This window comes from Equus quagga, chromosome 8 (genome assembly GCF_021613505.1).
Source record: "Equus quagga isolate Etosha38 chromosome 8, UCLA_HA_Equagga_1.0, whole genome shotgun sequence".
NCBI lineage: Eukaryota > Metazoa > Chordata > Mammalia > Perissodactyla > Equidae > Equus > Equus quagga.
The window spans coordinates 131,315,950-131,335,686 of record NC_060274.1 but is presented as its reverse complement, the minus strand read 5'-3'; the positions used below and the strand labels follow the sequence as shown (position 1 = coordinate 131,335,686).

Sequence of the window (19,737 nt, the reverse complement as noted above, 5' to 3'; positions counted from 1 at the left end):
CAAATTTTGTTTCCCTTCTGTATACTCTTGCTGTTCACACAACGACAAAATCACCTAATGACACACTTATCAGAACACATACCCCTCATAAAGTGATGCGTGACTGTAGGATGCTCATGTGAAAACAAAGAAATGGGTGAGAATCCAGGAAAAGTTAACTGTATATGCCTGTGAAAGACTACTAAATTTTTATATTCAAAGCATAATATGACAGTAAAATACACTAAGTGTAAGGAGCCCAGAATGTCTTTCAGTGTTGACCCTCAGACTGCAGTTTGGCTTTACACCCTAGTACATTAGCAGCGTGGAGGGAAGGGAATCACTCAGATGGCCTGTGATGCAAACACAGTAAGATTGTAGGTTTCTCAGAAATGGGGAGGGAGGTGACAGCCACACACTGTTAGTCTTCAAACAAAAGTTTTTCTGGTTGCACATGAACAAAGCCTAGAGTCCACAAGATGGACTGTTGTAGGAACATGCACCACCCACAGCTGCCATTTTACTCATTAAAAACCAACAGGGCTGGGGCCGGCCTGGTGGTGCAGCAGTTAAGTTCGCACGTTCCGCTTTGGCGGCCTGAGGTTCACCAGTTCGGATCCCGGGTGTGGACATGGCACCGCTTGGCAAGCCAGGCTGTGGTAGGTGTCCCACATATAAAGTAGAGGAAGATGGGCACGGATGTTAGCTCAGGGCCAGTCTTCCTCGGCAAAAAGAGGAGGATTGGCAGCAGATGTTAGCTCAGGGCTAATCTTCCTCAAAAAAAAAAAAAAATGGCTGAATCTGGTCTGACTCAATATTTATTCAACCACACACTCAGTAGGAAAATCTTGTTCCTTTATAAGGTGATAACACTTTCTAAATTCACACTTCAAAGTCATCCTGGAGATAAGTGCTCAACCCATGTTCCCACAAGTAACTAAAGCCAGTCTACTTTCTAATTGTGTCTAGCGTAACGAAGGCATGTTTTTCCATCAGGTAATAGAAGTACTGTGCACATATTATGTTTGTTCAAGAACAGTACAGTGTTTCCAACTGCACCAAGCTATTACGGGCTGTGAACTGTGACCGGGTGTGAGGAATCCCACAGCCCACTGGTGACAGCTCTGAGCACTTCCTCTGAGGCACTTTCTCGGCCTGCCTGCTCTCACCTGAACGGGCTGCTCCTACTCAGTTTCTTGGCCAAGATTTGACACAGGGATGTTCTGCAAGTAGCTTCAGTTATGCCCAACATAGCAGTCAACCTGCTATGTTGTTTGGCACTTTTAAATGAATTATTTGGTTCAACAATCCTTAATTTCCATCTGCAGACCTACTAAGTCTAGTAGCATAGGCTTCATTATGCATTAATCAAAAAGTTGGTTCCTACAACACAAACTGAAACCTAACTTCCAATCGTTCCAGGTTTACTTAGTCTGACTATGCTAAAAATCTATCAAACCTATTTAATGACATTTTTTGCTATACGTTAATGTCAAATGAATCAAGTAGATCCAGTTCACCTTGAGAGCCACCCATGACCTAAGACCGACATCTCACATGGGTCAGGCCCTGGTCACAAGGTGCAAGTAGGACAGACTTCAACGTGGGCCAGAATGGGTTCTAATAGTGCAAGCTGTGACCATGCAATGGGGATTTTCAAGCAACCATACCAAGAATGTTATGGCACCATACTCTAAGAATGCCATGTCAACTCCATTTCAAAGCCCAACGTCAAAGTTCTTTGGGATTATCTCACATCCTCAGTAAGTTTTTGATCTACTTTCAGCAGAAATGGAATCCATTGTCCCAAGGCAAAGTAACAGAGGAAACCAGGTGACCTTCTCACTCCCAAATGATAAGTTATGGGCTGGGCCCAGGTCTGAGAAAGCAAAAGCTAATTTGTTACCTGCTCTGTTTAAAGCTAAAATTAAACTGCAGCATTCAAAGACTGTTATACTACATTAAACACTATTTTAATAGGCAATAATATATAAAGTTATACTACCCAATTGTCAGTGTTCAACTGCACAGATTTATTATTTCAGAAATACAATTACTTACGCCTTTTTAATATCCTCGGCTGAGGCATGTCTCTGCACGCCTAGAACTTCATAGTAATCCACCATGTTTTAACAGGCTGCTGGAACAAGTCCTGCAAATAGAAATCCATGGTCAATTACAAGACTGCCAAGGTTGAGCTCCTCATGGGGGTGGGAACAGAGCAGGAGAGGGAGGGAGGCAGTCACCTCACCCCAGCACTAACCACTGCCTGTCGGGCTGGGTCCTTGTCTGAGAACTGATTCCAAGACTCATGCCCTAAGACCCTTCTCGACATAGAAAAAAAGCTCTGAAAGAGCCTAATAATAGCCTAAACTAAATAAAAGTAACAGGTGACTCTGAGGCAGAGACTCGGTGCCCACTTGACCACCAGCTGACAGGCCCTTTGTGAGGATCTTGTTTTCCTGACACGGGCCGTGCTCAGGGAGCTTCTGTTACCTCCCTCCTTCGGTGCATTCCTGTGCCAGGCATTGAGCAAGACTGCGGGGCCACCAGGATGAACACAGTGTCCCTGCCCTGGCAAACACAACAGGGAAACCTCACAAAGACACCTTCCACAGTTCTGCAGCTCTTGCTAGGGACTAGCCAATGTCCTCGCACACATCCCCTGGGAGAGAAAAAGGAAATGTCTTTGACCACAGGGCTATTAGTGTAACTTTACCCTCTGGCTTCAAACTCCTGTCCATCTACCAAAACAACATATTATTGCCCTGTCATCAATACTAATTAGAAGGTATCCCTAGATATCACGCCTCCAGTGGAAAACCAGCAGCAGAGATTTGCTTCACCTGCAGCAGGTTATTCAGGTCACTTAACAGGGCAGGACAATGAAACTCCCTTCTTCTACCCCCTCTAATGGGACTTAGCCTCAGGTCCTACAAACCAAACAGGAACTACACACATGCGCTGCTTCTTTAAGGTGTGAAATCTAATGAATTCTTTAAATTTGACTAGCTAAATCATTTCATCAAACCAGTGACCAAAAACTTACAAAAAGCAGGTCTACTCCCCACAACAGTACAAAATAACTTCACCCAATAAAGCAAGTTCTTCTGTCAAGCCACTTTGCCCAAAACTGAAGCCAGGTTTTCCATAGCATTCCTAGAAACCCTAGTAGCATATTTTCAAAATACTCTGATTGTAAATGAATAAATGAGATCATTAACTTTTCTAAGGCCATGTTGCTGAGGCTGAAAATGCTATGGTTAAATAATGCCACAACTAGGAATTATTCCATTTCTCAAAACAAGATGCAGTTGTATTATATTTCTACTTTCCAACGTTGGCAACAACCCATGATTAAAACAAAAACTATCTCTAAGTTTCATGTGTTATCCAAAAGTGTGCTTTACATCACCTGGCTTTTACAAAAGATCTGCGTTAGTACATGTTTTCATTAACAGAAAGAAATCCAAAGAGCATTTTCATTTTTGCGACAACAGCATTCAGCATACTATTGTATTTCGAGCCTTCACATCAGCCACTGAACCAAGGCGGGCAGACACAGAAGGTCTACACGTTATCGACCTGACTGCCCTGATGGATTCAGATGATGATGATGAATCATGTTAATAGATGAACCTCTTTCTCTCTATCGTACACACACCCCAGTCTCCCACCACGCCAACCTCCAATGACTCACACTAACTAACATACCACCATCACCACCACCTCTCAGCCTTCCAGTGTGCTCGCTGTCTTCCTGGTTCTGCTAAGTGAAACTACACAGTACAGACATTATTTCTACTTTATTTAGTCTGTGTATTTACCATGTCATTCCTGCTTTTACTCTATGTTAGTGTTATTTTAGGTTTTATGTGTTATTTGCTATGATCTGGCAGGTTACTTTCAGGGCTGTGAATACTAAAAAATTTTCCCACAGTATCACTCTCCGCTTCAGTGGCCCAGGGTTTCGCCGGTGGGAACCCTGGGCGTGGACATACCACCATTCATCAAGCCGTGCTGAGGTAGCATCCCACATGCCACAACTAGAAGGACCCACAACTAAAAAGACACAACAATGTACCGGGGGGCTTTGGGGAGAAAAAGGAAAAATTAAATCTTTAAAGCACAGCATGGTGATTATAGTCAACGATGGTGCATTATATACTTCAGAGCTAAGGGACTAGATGTAAATGTTCTCACCACAGAAAAGAAATAATAATTATGTGATGTGATAGAGGTGTTAGCTAACGTGGCCGCAATCATACTGCAACACATAAATGTCTCAAATCAACACTGCAATATATAAAAGTATAAATGTCTAAAATCAATTGTATCTCAATTTAAAAAAATAAAATTTAAAAAACAAAACATAACCTTATCAGATGAGAGGGGAGCACAGGGATCCTTTTATGAAAAAGCATAAAACAGGAGATGTAAAAACATTTTAATTTCAGTAAAACACAGCAGGCACAATTCTAAGTATTCTACAACCATTCATTTAACTCAAATACTTCAGTAAACACAATAACTGTAAATGCGATGTAAATGAATTAAGATCAAAGATATTCTAAAACTGAATGTTTTACTTTTCCAGCTTTATCATACAACTTGACATAGAACATTGTCTAAGTTTAAGGTGTATATCATGCACCTTAATTTCATTAAAATTGACTTTTTAAAAAAGCCACACTGTTACTAAGAGACAGAAAAATTCAAATTCATGGGACAGGAAACACGTACAAAGTAAACATAAGAAAGCTTGTGTAGGGGCCAGCCCAGTGGTGTAGTGGTTAAATTCACCAGTTCCACTACGGCAGCCCAGGGTTCACAGGTTCAGATCCTGGGTGCACACCCAGCACGGCTCATCAAGCCATGCTGTGGTGGCATCCCACATAGAGGAAGAAGATTGGCACAGATGTCAGCTCCATGACAATCTTCCTCAAGTAAAAAGAGGAGGATTGGCAACAGATGTTAGCTCAGGGCCAATCTTCCTCACAAAAAAAAAGAAAGCTTGTGCAGCAACATGACCCTCAGGAAGAGTACAAAGGAATACGAGCATTATCATGAACAATGACTTCACAAGGATAAAATATGGAATTCTGAATGCAACATGGCCTCAAAAACATCCAAATCAGAAACAGTATTACAAGGTAAAAAGGAAACACTGAGGATGCCAGGGTGGGAGGTAACGGGGAGTTACTGTTTAATGGGTACAGAATTTCGATGTGGGAGGATAAAAATTTTCTGTGATGGATGGTGGTGGTGGACACACAACAATGTAAATGTACTTAATGCCACTGAACTGAACTCCAGGGTACATTTTATGTTACGTAAAAACATAAGTTATATTGAAAGTTATACATAAAAGCTTTTTAAAGATTGGCACCTGAGCTAACAACTATTGCCAATCTATTTTTTTTTCTTTCTGCTTTTTCTCCCAAAATCCCCTCAGTACATAGTTGTACATTTTAGTTGTGGGTCCTTCCAGTTGTGGCACGTGGGATGCCACCTCAACGTGGCCTGATGACTGGTGCCATGTCCGCGCCCAGGATCCAAACCAGCGAAACCCTGGGCCGCTGCAGTGCAGCGGAGCTCACGAACTTAACCACTCAGCCACGGGGCCAGGCCCCATAAAAGCTTTTTAAAAGTTTGTATATATGTTACACGTTAAAAGTTTTGTTGTTTATGTTTTTATAAATAAAAACATTTTTTTAAAAGATACATTCACAATCATATCATTAAGCAGACTGAAAATTAAGTTTGCCAGATTTGAGCACATTTAAGAAACTTGGTGTAATGGACGTAAAATAGGGCCCTTCAGGTAACAATTAAGAAAATTCATGTTCTTACCAAGCACATGCACACAAGGTCAAGCATACTTAAACACCTAAGTTCTGGAACACTTACAAAAGCAATGGAATCAAAATAGAAAACTATCACAAAACCACAAAGAAACAACTGTGGAAAGAAAACTCGTGTTTTTAAGAAAGCCCTTGGGTCACAGAAATCATAAAGGAAACCAAGAAGTATTTAGATGAACCTGAACTACGTATCAACTTCACCAACTGACCAAAGTGAACTTTGGAAAGCAATGTATAACCTTAAATACATTAATAAAAGCTCCAGATAGGGCCAGCCCAGTGGCGCAGCAGTTCAGTTCACACGTTCTGCTTCAGCGGCCCGGGGTTCACCAGTTCGGATGCTGGATGCAGACCTATGCAACCTAAGCCATGCTGTGGCAGGCGTATAAAGAGTAGAAGATGATGGGCACAGATGTTAGCTCAGGGTTAATCTTCCTCAAAAGAAGAAAAAAAAGCTCTAGATGGTAGCAGTTAGGAATGCAGAACAGACTATAACCAGATTTCGCATTTAGAACATCAATATGTATTTTTCTCAAACAGATTCCCAGCACTTTTTAAAAGAATTACAAATTAGGGGGAGAAAAACTATATGGTTATTATTTTCTTGTAATTCTTCCAACTTAACATCAAAATCCAATCAGCTGTGCTACATACATAACAAAGATAAACTATTAACTGGAGGATGGACCTGAGGGTACATGGTTATTCATTGTACAGTGCTTTCAACTGCTTGAGTATGTTCGCCATAAAATATTAGGGAAATTGTTTTAAATGCAATCAGTTACAAAATATGGGAGTGAACACTCAATTACAAAGGTTTCCTCACTGGTAACTACAGCATTGGAAGAGCATTGGTTGGCTGGTGAGAGGCAAGTTCAGCCTGGAAATTACTACCCGCACAAGAGTTGGCTGATTCTCAAGATCAAGGAGCATAGTAGGGGCCGGCCCAGTGGCCAAGTGGTTAAGTTCGCGCACTCCGCTTCAGTGGCCCAGGGTTTCACCAGCTCGGATCCTGGGCGCAGACGTGGTACTGCTCATCAAGCCATGCTGAGGTGGCATCCCACATGCCACAACTGGAAGGACCCACAACTGAAGATACACAGCTATGTGTGGGGGGGGGGGGGGGGCGCGTGGGGGGGGGGGGGGGGGGGGGTTTTGGGGAGAATAAAATCAAAACTTTAAAAAAAAAAAAAAAAGGGCATAGTAACCTTCCAACTTCAGGAACTAAAACCTGACTATGGACCACAACACAGCAAGAGCAGCCAGGAAGCAGGAGAAAAACCAGCACCCTTTCAGCTCTATTTCAAAGGGCTACTAATTAAGTATGCAAGATTATTTTCACTTTTGAGCTCCAGCTGCTGCTGCACAGATCTGTGGGGACACTTTAGCAGTGCGTAGCAGTGACAGAACACAGGGGAAACTATGCCAGTCCATCGTTCCCAACAGAACAAGGGGAGAAATCTCAGGATGAAGCTCCCAATTCCTAACGGTTGAACCACTACCTGAGCCATATGTGGCCAGAGGTGATCGGTGGGTCAGATGCCAATGCTTACACATCTTTGCTACCAATTCAAAGCATACGTTCTCATAAATCCATACAGTTTGTCCTGTATTTGCACTAATGTGCCTGTGTTTGTGCAAATGACATGGCAGAAAGATCCTCAACGCAGTTAGTTCAGACAGGGGAGATGAGTTGAAACTCAGGAGGCCATGGTGGTGAATGCTATGATCACTTAACCACCTAAAACTTCCCCCTGGAAGATCTTTCTATGCCACAAGGACAGTCACCACGACGGGGACTGAGGGAATATATGAGCATCATCAAGTAACAGCTCCTGGAATGGTGGCTGATTTCGTCTCTTTCTAAATGAAGACTACCCCATGAAGAAAGCTCAGAGGAGATCCATCATCTGAAGAACAGTCCAAAACCTCACCCTCTACCATCTCTTTTGCAAAAACTGTTCATACTTACCACCTTCTCTACTCCCTCTTCCAGTCCTGTCCTGCTCTCATCCACCACTTGAAACTTACTTTTTTTTTTAAGATTTTATTTTTCCTTCTTCTACCCGAAGGCCCCCAGTACATAGATGTATATTCTAGTTGTGGGTCCTTCTAGTCGTGGCATGTGGGATGCCACCTCAGCATGGCTTGATGAGCGGTACCATGTCCGCGCCCAGGATCCAAACCGGCGAAACCCTGGGCCACCAAAGCGGAGCGAGCGAACTTAAACCACTCGGCCATGGGGCCGGCCCCATGAAACTTACTCTTGTTTAAGGTCAAAAGGAAAAGCCTCCCATGCTAACATCCAATAGACATTTTCAGGGCTCACGCTATTTGACTTTCCAAAACCCTAAACATACTTGGGCTTTCTGGTCACATCAGCTTCTGATTTGTTTTCTGTATGCCAACTTGCCCCCCTCAACTAGACCTGTGAATAATAATGGGAAAGCTAGGGGCTCAAAGCCCTCTTCCCATCCTACCTTGTTTTCATCTCCTCCCATTATTTAAATACCATTTATTTAGCAATGATTCCCAAATTTAAGCTCTAATTCTAGGTCTCTCTTCGGCACTTCAGACACAAATAGACAGATGGCTGCCTGACACAGCCACTTGGACGTCTGACAGACATCCCAAATAGAACATGACCAAATTTAACTCCTGATCCTCCCCTCTCCCCAACACCTGGTCTTTCTCTAGTGAATTCTACCTTGAGCTCTCAAGCTGCTTGACTGGAAACTTCCACTGTCACCAACATCACTACATACCCGCATACACACAAGAAATTAATCCAGTTTTGCCTGGTCTATCTGCAAAATGTGTCAAACCCATTCACTTTTCTCCATCTTCATTCAACGGCACCAGCATCTCTTACCCTGAAATGCTGTGGGATTCTCCTAATTTATTCAAGCCCTCACTTCTCACAGCCAAGGTAAGCTTGTAAATATGCAGATGCTATCACAACAGATACAATACCGTGTCCAGCACCAGACAAAACCAGCTACGAAAGACACTGTTGGCTCCACTGGGATTAGACGGAAGGAAAAATTACTGTACTGGCTATAGGTTCAGGGCAGGGAAGTGCAAGATGTGCCTGGGACATGCAGTCAAGCAAGAAAGTAAAGAAACGAGCAAAAAAATGATAGGTCTTGTCAAGAAAAACAAGGAATTACTGCAGAACTGTACCAGCACGGAGATGACTGACAATAAATGACAACTAAATGCTATCTGGACTCCTGGACTAGTGTGTGGAGCAGTTAAAGGACATTAGCGGAAAAACTGCTGGGATGCAAATACAGGCTGTAGTTAACAGTACTGTACCAACGTTAATTTCTGAGTTTTGAAAAATGTACTGTGGGGCCGGCCCGTGGCCAACTGGTTAAGTTCGTGCACTCAGCTTCAGCAGCCCGGGGTTTCACCAGTCTGGATCCTAGGCACGGACATGGTACCACTCATCAAGCCATGCTGAGGTGGCGTCCCACATGCCACAACTAGAAGGACCCACAACTAGAGTATACAACTATGTAGGGGGGGATTTGGGAAGAAAAAAGCAGGAGAAAAAAAGAAGACTGGCAACAGTTGTTAGCTCAGGTGCCACTCTTTAAAAAAAATTAACAAATTTTAAACTCAAAAATTGCTCTGTAAAGACAATAAAGTGAAAATATCCTAAGGTCTAGAAATAGAGATCCAAAGGTACTGAGGACCTTGGACATCGAAGAAACCTGAAAGTGGGCTTAAGTACTGATATCACAACCACCATGTAGTGTTTGTCACATTCATTTCTCATCGCTTCAGAGTAATTAGAGATAAAAGAAACAATTTAAAACTTGACAAAATCCACAAAGATTAACTGCATTCAAATTATTTATGATTAACCCCAGAGCTTAACACAAAATAAAAGGCCACCTATACATTTATATCAGTAACTTCCCTACAGAACTATTTCTAAATATAAACACCATGTTTTTTAAAAAACTGATAAATTTATACACTAAATGTCCAACTGATTGTATAGTATCAGATGATAAAAGCAGCCAGAAAATTTAGAAATATGACCCTATTCCAAAATAATTTTAAGTAACTGCTGCTGAACCAGAAGATGCACAAGGAGGTATAAACCAGCATTATTTTATACACAAAGACTACTTCCCCAGTCACAAACTAAGTTGAATCTTTAACAATCTTTCTAAAGCATCAAATATAGGCACTTATTTTCAAAAAGATGCCATCTGTGCAAACAATGCATTTTATTTTATTTTTTTTTAAAGATTTTATTTTTTCCTCTTTCTCCCCAAAGCCCCCCGGTACATAGTTGTATATTCTTCACTGTGGGTCCTTCTAGTTGTGGCATGTGGGACACCGCCTCAGCGTGGTTTGATGAGCAGTGCCATGTCCATGCCCAGGATTCGAACCAACGAAACACTGGGCCGCCTGCAGCGGAGCGCGCGAACTTAACCACTCGGCCACGGGGCCAGCCCCGCAAACAATGCATTTTAAATGGCCTTCACCTACCTAAGAATAGCCGACCCTCCTTGCTTCCCAGCTAAAACTGCAGGTGTAAGCCTGTGAGGATGAGTGAGAACTAGCTCTTCAGTTCTCACCTAGGACTTAGCACTACAGACACCCACACACAGAAAGAGAGACCAAGAGACAGCCTCTTGACCTACATTCCTCTCCTGATCGCACATGTTCAATGGACGTTACAGGGGATAGATAATACCAGCACATGGGCACTCAGAGGGACTCAGAAGCCGACTCGATTTGCCTTCCCTTCTCAAGGGTACCCAGATCAAGGGAGCAACACGGCTCCCTCCTCACAGCCTCCCACTATCTGCAGGCACTACCAGGAAAAAGTGGCTTCTCTCTTGCACCCAGAAGCCAATGCCTGTTCCCCTCAGCACGCTGAAAACTAACGCAGGAATCAAAGGAAGTGATTTCTATGACGGAACAATACACGAAAGAGCAGACACATAAACACAGGTGTCCACAAGGACTTCAGGCAGGAGGGAACTGCACTCGGAAAACACCTTCTAAAATGCACTGTCCAATATAGTATCTGCTAGTCAGATGCAGCCATTTAAATGCGAACTTATTAAAACGAAATATAGGGGCTGGCCCCATGGCCGAGCGGTTAAGTTCGAGCGCTCTGCTTCGGGGGCCCAGGGCTTCACTGGTTTGGATCCTGGGCGCAGAGCTGGCACTGCTCATCAAGCCATGCTGAGGCAGTGTCCCACATGCCACAGCTAGAAGGACTCACAACTAAAAATATACAACTGGCACATACACTACAACACTACAAAACACGCAAGTTGAGATTGCAACTGGAACCCCAGCGACCGCAGGACTCACCCCTGGGTGGAGCTCATCCAATAGTTAAGTCAAGGGTGCCAGAATCAATCCCTAAAGTCTAACTTTTATAAACTTACAAGTTTCATACTTAAAATGGTAAACTCAACGAAGCATTTACTTTCCCTCCTCCTGAAACATCCATAAAAGATTTTCCTTAAAAATACAAAAACAGACGTCTGGTTTCTAGTCCCGCACGTAAGGAGCTATGACGTCACCCCTCCATCCTAATAAGCAGAAGGTGAACAAACTGAAAACTTGACAAGTCATCTTAGATCTGTCACAGAAGTGAGGTCTGCCCCCCGAAACTGAGAGACACTTCAGCAGATAGAGAGAATCACAACTTGCCAGAGCAAAAGAAACCTCAGCGAAAGAACCAATACCAGGACAGGAAACTTGAACTGCAACTGACAAATTGCTGGCAGCTTGGAGTGGACAAGTCGGAGCGTTAACAACACATTTTTGTGAGTTTTACCTCCAGGGGCTCTATCAGGTCCCCACAGTAAATATTTGAGAAAAACGTGCTTGCCGAGGAGAAAAGGAACCATTTAGAAATACTAGAACATTTTGTTCTTAACAAGGTCTGCCCTCAGGGGAAACTCTTTTATCAGAGCCTAACCCACGTGAAGACAGAGGAACACCCAACTCCAGTCCCCCAGCCATCCTGTCCCACCAGGAGAGGAGGGGAACTGGGAAGTACTAGTGAAGTTGGCAGTCCAGACGCACAAGCTCCGTAAAAGACTGAGACCTACTCACAGGACTACAGAAAGCCCCCCAACACACACTTCTCCTCACCTCCACATTCCTGAGGGGTCCTTACAGCAGTTCCTTTTACCCAGTACATCACATCCACCATCTTTAACAAAACATTACAAGGCATACTAAAACGCAAAAAGCAGTTTGAAGAGACTGAGCAAGCATTGGAACCAGTCAGATATGGCAGGAAGGGTGGAACTACCACACAAAGAATTTTTTAAAACTACAATTAATACGCTAAGAGCTTTAACGGAAAAAGCAGGCCACATGCAAGAACAGACGGATAACGTAAGAGATGGAAATTCTAAGAAAGCATCAAAAAGAAATGCTAGAGATCAAAAACACTAACAGACATGGGAAATGTCACTGGTGAGCTTATTAGTAGACTGGACAGGGCTGAGGAATCGAACAACAGAAACTTTGAAACTGAAAACAGAATATCCAAGAGCTGCTGGCCAACTACAAAAGATGTAATACACACGTAATGGAAATACCAGAAGAAAAGAAGCAACACTCCAAAGCATAAATGAACCTTAAAGCAATTTGAAGCAGTAATGATTGAGAATTTCCCTCAAATTAATGTCAGACACCAAACCACACATTCAGGAAGATCAGAGCACACCAAGCAGGATAAAGGCCAAACAAACTACACCTAGGCATATCATATTCAAACTTTAGAAAATCAAAGAAAAAAATCTTAAAAGAAGCCAGAGGAAAAAACACCTTACCTATAGGAAAGTAAAGATAAGAATTCCATCCATGCAAGTTAGAGTGGAGTAAAACGTTGTAGTGTTGGTGTGGGGGGAACCCCACCAACCTAGAATCCTGTACCCTGCAAAATTATCCTTCAACAGTGAAGAACAAATTGGGGCCGGCCCCATGGCCTACTGGTTAAGCTTAGTGCACTCTGCTTTGGCAGCCCAGGTTTGGTTCCTGGGCACAGACCTACACCACTCGGCGGCAGACATGCTGTGGCTGCAACCCACATACAAAACAGGAAGATTGGCACAGATGCTAGCTCAGGGTGAATCTTCCTCAAGCAAAAGAGGATTGGCAACAGATGTTAGCTCAGGGAGAATCTTCTTCAGCCAAAAAAAAAGTTAAGAATAGAGACTTTCTCTGGTAAACAAAGCTGAGGAAATTTGTTGCCAGCAGATCTGCCCTGCAAGAAATGTTAACAGTTCTTCAGAGAAAAGGAAAATGATATAGGTGAGAAACTCAGATCTACAAAGAACAGAGAAAGAACAAGTGTCCGTAAAATAAAAACTTATTTTTCTTATTCCTAACTGATCTGATAATTCATTCAAATAATAACACATTTGATTATATAAGCTTATGTGACTACATATGCTTATGTGAGTGAAATGAATGACAATGATACAAGGGCAGGGAGGGGAGAATTACGAATATCTGTTATTAAAAGGTACTTGCACTACCGATGAAACTGTACAGTGTTATGTGAATGTGCACTTGGATTAGCTGTACGCAGACACTGCAAACTCTAGGGCAACCATTAAAAAGGTAAAAAAAAAAAAAGTATAACATATGCTAGCTAAGGAGAGGAAAATGGAATCATATAAAATGTTCAATTAAAACCAGTTTCTAAAATTTACCCTTTTTCCCTCAACCTCCATAACCAATCACCTATCAATCACCAGTTACCCACTCTGCCCTGGTTTAGACTCTCACCATCTGTCAGCTACACCACTGCAAAAACAAGTTCCACAATACCCATGAGGCAGACCTGTGCTCTAGCCAAAACCCTTCAATGATTCTTACCATTTAAGGTGGTTTTAACCAACCTCTGGTCTGATTTACTTATATGCATATCACCTTTACTCTTTCTTTTGTTTTACACTTTTATAATTTGTTAATGGGCACATTGTAAAATCCATAAAAATCACAAGTTAGAAATGCTAGTTATTTTTACTGCAACAATATGTAACTATTAAAATGAAATAAATTTCTTTAGTGTACTACCAAAAATCATTATATGTGCCACTTGACAGGGAAAACTCAAGACTCCATTCCACAGCATCCAAGGCCATGACCCTGTCTGACTTCATATCCTCCCTGATGCTATCCTATGTGCAAAGCAGACTCCATCACCTGCCGACTCCAGACAATGCCTCTTGTCTGCACTCTGGCCTACCCTTGCACCTTGCAGGTGCATTCTTCATCCTCATCCCAACTCCAGGTTACCTCCTCTCTTCTGAGGACACACCTCTGTATACCTTTCTTTACACTGGGACTGCATCTTACACAGGCCTCCATTAAAACATTGATCAAGTTATCACACCCATCACACATTACACTGGGTTTTTTAACACTTTTTACATCGTAAGCTCCTTGAGGGCAGGACACATGTCATTTTATTTTTAGAGCTCAATAATACAGTCCGCGGTAAATAATGAAGCTTATTGAATTAGTGGGTACACAGAAGAAAGCTTTTAACTACAGAATGTCAGAAAGATACTAATGTTTCCTCATATTCCAATCGGTGAATAAGCCAAAGGCCCATATATTCATCAAGATGCATGTTTAAATGTATATTGTACTCAGTAATGTAAATATTGGTGCAAAAGAATTTATAATCACTAATTAAATTTTTCAAAGGTTTCACCTTTTTTTTAAAGATTGGCCCCTGAGCTAACATCTGTTGCCAATCTCTTTTTTTTTCCTTCTACTTCCCCCCAAAGTCCCCCAGTACACAGTGGTGTATTTTAGTTGTAGGTCCTTCTAGTTGTGGCATGTGGGATGCCACCTCAGCATGGCTTCATGAGCGGCGCTAGGTCCGGGTCCAGGATCCAAAGTGGCGAAACCCTGGGCCGCCACAGCAGAGCCCGTGAACTTCACCACTCGACCCCAGGGCTGGCCCCTCAAAGGTTTCACTTTTGATGGCTTTAGCAAATTAATGAATATTTTGATTGGCTGGTACTGTTCTCTATCCCCTTAGTCTTTCTAACTCTTTTTTGGCAAATAATTCTCTGTCAGGACTAAGGAAGCTGTAACTACCTACTGGCCTGGTGGTCAGCTCTTTGGTCACTATCTGAGCTGTATTTTTATTTTAAGATTTTATTTTTCCTTCTTCTTCCCAAAGCCCCCCAGTACATAGTTGTATATTTTAGTTGTGAGTCCATTTGTGGCATGTGGGACACCGCCTCAGCATGGCTTGATGAGTGGTGCTAGGTCCGCACCCAGGACCCAAACCGGCGAAACCCTGGGCCGCCGAAGCAGAGCACACGAACTTAACCACTGGGCCGTGGGGCCGGCCCCTGAATCTCACCTTTAAAATCATTCTTTCCATGTTCTGCATTCAGCCAAACGATACTACATGTGACTTGAACACACCTATTGCCTACAGAAATAAAATCAACCGCTGAAGTAATGACAGAACTGGAGCTATTTAAATTAGTATCTCTCTCTCTTTTTTTTCTTTTGGTAGAGCATGCAAAGTTGAGTTTGGCAAATAAAACATACATGTGAAATTGGGGGGGCTGGCCCCGTGGCCGAGTGGTTAAGTTTGCACGCTCCACTACGGCAGCCCAGGGTTTTGCTGATTTGGATCCTGGGCGTGGACATGGCACCACTCATCAGGCCACATTGAGGCAGTGTCCCACATGCCACAACTAGAAGGACCCACAACTAAAATATACAACTATGTACTCGGGGGATGTGGGGAGAAAAAGCAGAAAGGAAAAAAAAAAAGAAAAAGAAGATTGGCAATAGTTGTTAGCTCAGGCGCCAATCCTTAAAAAAAAAAAAAACTGAAATTAAAAAATATACAATGATAGAATTATGTGACATAAGTGTTAGAAACACTACCATAGTAATCACACTACAATATAAAAATGTATAAAATCAATATGTTGTACACATCAAACTTACACAGTGTTATGTCAATTATATCTCAATACAAAAATAAAAAATAATAAAAGGGGGCCAGAGGAGTGGCATAGTGGTTAAGTTCATGCACTCCACTTTGGTGGCCCAGAGTTCGCAGGTTCGGATCCCAGGCCCAGACTTACACACCATTCATCGAGCCATGCTGTGGCAGCATCCCACAAACAAAACAGAGGAAGACCGGCACAGATGTTAGCTCAGGGACAATCTTCCTCAGCAATAAAATAAATCAATGAATGAATAAAAGAATTCAGGATAGATTATCAAATACATATATATGCCTACAAAGACAAAAAAATGCAAAAGCAGAAACGAGCAACGGAATTGTCACATGAAAAATAGATACTAAGTCACATGAAAAACAGATACACTGCAGAAGCCCTTAAACAGCTTGGGAATTTTAAGTACAATTTCAGAAAAAAATTACTATTTACAGGCCATATTTTCCCCTTTTAAAATGAAGTGTTCTGTGTGGTGGAGGGCACGTGTGGTGAACGTACGAATATCCTGACACAGCTGACGTTTGAGCCCTGACCATACCCAGCACTAGTCTGAGCACTAGGTGGACACTGCTGCTGCCCTTATTTCTCCCTGGGGAAGCCTGAGGCCCAGAGCCTGCACATGGTCTAGGGTTACACACCACAGTGGGGAGCAAGATCAGACTCAGGCGCTCCAGCGTGAGCTGCCCTCTTCATCACTGCTGCAAGTAACTCTCTGGGGTAAGCTGTAGAACTTTCTGCATCAAAAAATGTATGTCTCTCTGAAAAAAAAAGACATTGCCTAACTGCCTTCCACATAGGCTGGACCAACATGCATTCTGACTAGTATTATTAGCCTTACGTTTTCCAGCCCTAAGAAACAATTACTACCCTGTCTGATATTTCCAACCCATAAGTGAAGCCTGATCTGTGCTCATGAAGTTAAGCATCTTTTCAGGTTCAAAGGCTATCTGTTAAGTGCTTCCTGTGAACTGCTCATCTATGCCCTTTGCCCATTTTTCTACTGAACTGTTGGCGTTTCCTAATTTTTTTGACCAAATCTTACAAAGGCCTTTATTGGGATCACTGAAAGCCAAGCCTTCTATGTCTTCTATTATTCCCTCTTTTCAATGTGGGGATGCCCACTGGGTGTCATACACTGCTTGGGCTGGAAAAAAGCTTCTACCAACATGACTAAGTGCAACTCAGACTGTGAAATGAGTCAGGGAAAGCACAGAGCAGACACCAGGAACCGAGAGAAGTGCTACTGGCACAGGTGCTCCACAGAAAGGAACAGCATGCACAAATAGAAAACCCCAAAGATGGCTGTCTACCGAGAGAATGACTTTGTATGCACGAAAAAAGGGGAGCATGTCTAAATGAGGATTCCTAGGTCCATTCCAAAAGATGCCGTTTCACCCAACAGTATGTTAGCCCGTGAACGTACATTTTAAACAAGCACCTCAGGTGACTCATACAAATATTCATCTACGATGTGAACCCAAAGCTGATGGTCCACTTAGGATAAATTTTGACTAGCCAAGACAAATTAGCAAAATATTAAAATGTTACTATATACCCTCTATATGCCAGATACTGTGTATTCAATCTAGTCTTCTCCTGTGGTCTAGCAGTTAAGATTCAGCACACTAACCACAGCAGCCCAGGGTTCCCTTCCTGGTCAGGGAACCACACCACCCGTCTGTCGATTGTCCTACTGTGGCAGCTGCGTGTTGCTGTAATGCTGAAAGCTCTGCCACCAGTATTTCAAGTACCAGCAGGGTCACTTCATGGTGGACACGTTTCAGCAGAGCTTCCAGACTAGGAAGAAAGACCTGGCCACCCACTTCTGAAAAAACTGGCACGAAAACCCTATGATTAGGAGCAGAGCATTGTCTGATACAGCACTCGAAGGTGAGAGGATGGCGCAGAGAGACTGGGCAGGGTTCCACTCTGCTGTGCACGGGGGGCACTGGGAATCGGAATGAACTCCATGCCACTAACAACAGAAAGTCTTCCCCTGAAAGAGAAGCCTGCACCCACTACAGTGTACCCAAATGAACATGGAGGAGTTCCTCTCTGGAAAGATGAATTCTCACTTCATTAAAACTACGCAGTCCTTCCAATGCAGAAGCAAGTCCTGTGGTCTAAAGCTGTGGATCACCCGAGAAGATAAGCTACTGAAGTATAGAGAAGTTTCTGTCCTCACCATACAACTAGCCACCACCGTGTAATGCGTTCTCTTTTCCCAGTCTGTAGATTAGCAACAATCTGCCATTTCTAACTCCTAGGGGTCCAACCCTGTCCATCCAAGACTCCTACTTTCGCCAAACAGATCTTACAAATACGAAAAATGGGCTGGTTGGTGTATGTACATACACAGTACCCAAGATGCTCCTTCAGGGTGAAGGCTGCTAGTTCAAATACCCACCTCTCTACCACTGCTTGCACTTTTAACCAGTGTACCATTACATCAACATCCCAAAACAGAAGTTCTGCTTCCCAAAGCTAAATCAGCTAGCATATCTCCTGCACAATTACTCTACAACTGAATTATACTGTGATTATGTGCATTTACAAGTTTCACTACTAGAGAGTTCTTCAAGACAGAATTCTAAGTAAAATGAATCTAGATCATTCTTGCTAAGTCTCTCAGATTTCTTTTTTTCTTTTTCTTTTTTTGCTGAGGAAGATTAGCCCTGAGCTAACACCTGTGCCAATCTTCTATTTTGTATGTGGGTCACCGCCCCAGCATGGCTGATAAATGGTGTAGGTCCATGCCCAGTATCTGAACCCATGAACCCAGGCCACTTAAGCAGAGCATGCCAAACTTAATGACTAGGCCACAGGGCCGGCCCGAGATTTTCCTTTTACTACCAAGAGAGAAAAGGTGCAGAGATTTCCCAACAAATCTGCCTTTACTTCCATTCCTGTATATCATTGGAAAGGTACTCTCCAGGTTCCCAAACCTCTGGGTAACCTTCAAAAACTCACTTTATTTACTTTTGACTTTCTGACCAATCTACATGTCATGTTTCTCTAAATACATGGATCAGGGGGTGGCCTCGTGGCCGAGGGGTTAAGTTCACATATTCTGCTTCAGTGGCCCAGGGTTTCACCGGCTTGCATCCTGGGTGCGGACATGGCACCACTCATCAGGCCATGCTGAGGCGGCGTCCCACATGCCACAACTAGAAGGACCCACAACTAAAAATATACAACTATGTACCAGAGAGCTTTGGGGAGAAGAAGGAAAAATAAAATCTTAAAAAAGAAATACACAGATGATTAAATCTCTCTAGTAGAGGCCCCTGAATCAAATACATACCATCCCATATCAACTGCATGCAAACCAGTATGCAGTAGATGAAATCTCTAGCTACAATGATAACTCTTCTCCAAAATAAAGATGTAAATTAAATGTAACAAAACATCCAGGGACACCACTAAAGCAGTACAAATTTAACCACTACTCCTCAAAAAAAAGAAAGCTTCAGAAATGATCCGTATGGGATAAAGTCAGGATCAGACAGCCTGAGGGCTGGCTCATAGAAAAAGTGGGACCAGAATTGTCTCTCTCAAGATCCTGTTTATCTACAGGGTGCTATGTGACTTCAGAGCCACTGCTTCTCCTCCACGAAACTGCATCCACTATCAGTTTTGACTATAAATAACACAAAATTTCAGCTACTTGAGGTGCTCCGTGATGAGTAAGCTCTAAAAAGTCAAGTTTTATGCACAGTTCACCTTGCCCCTTTTAGTTACAAAGTTATGATTTTAATCATTTTCTAGAGAATTTTTTAGTCATTACACATGCCCTGTGTTCTTAACAGAATTGAGAGAATATATGTGCCCAACATGATCGTTCCAAATATTACCAGCCTTCGAGGCCTGTACAGATTATCCTGAGACAG

General features: G+C 42.7%; 1 protein-coding gene across 5 annotated transcripts in view; it reads right to left on the bottom strand.

The window, feature by feature from the left end:
* The window catches only part of DNAJB6 (DnaJ heat shock protein family (Hsp40) member B6), an 86,754-nt gene that overhangs the window by 61,116 nt on the left and 5,901 nt on the right, over positions 1-19,737 (bottom strand). For all 5 annotated transcript variants that reach the window (XM_046670139.1, XM_046670136.1, XM_046670137.1 and 2 more), the window contains exon 2: positions 2,041-2,131. In XM_046670139.1, coding sequence (XP_046526095.1) covers positions 2,041-2,105 — 65 coding nt within the window. In that variant the 5' untranslated portion in view covers positions 2,106-2,131. The remainder of the gene's footprint in view (positions 1-2,040; positions 2,132-19,737) is intronic.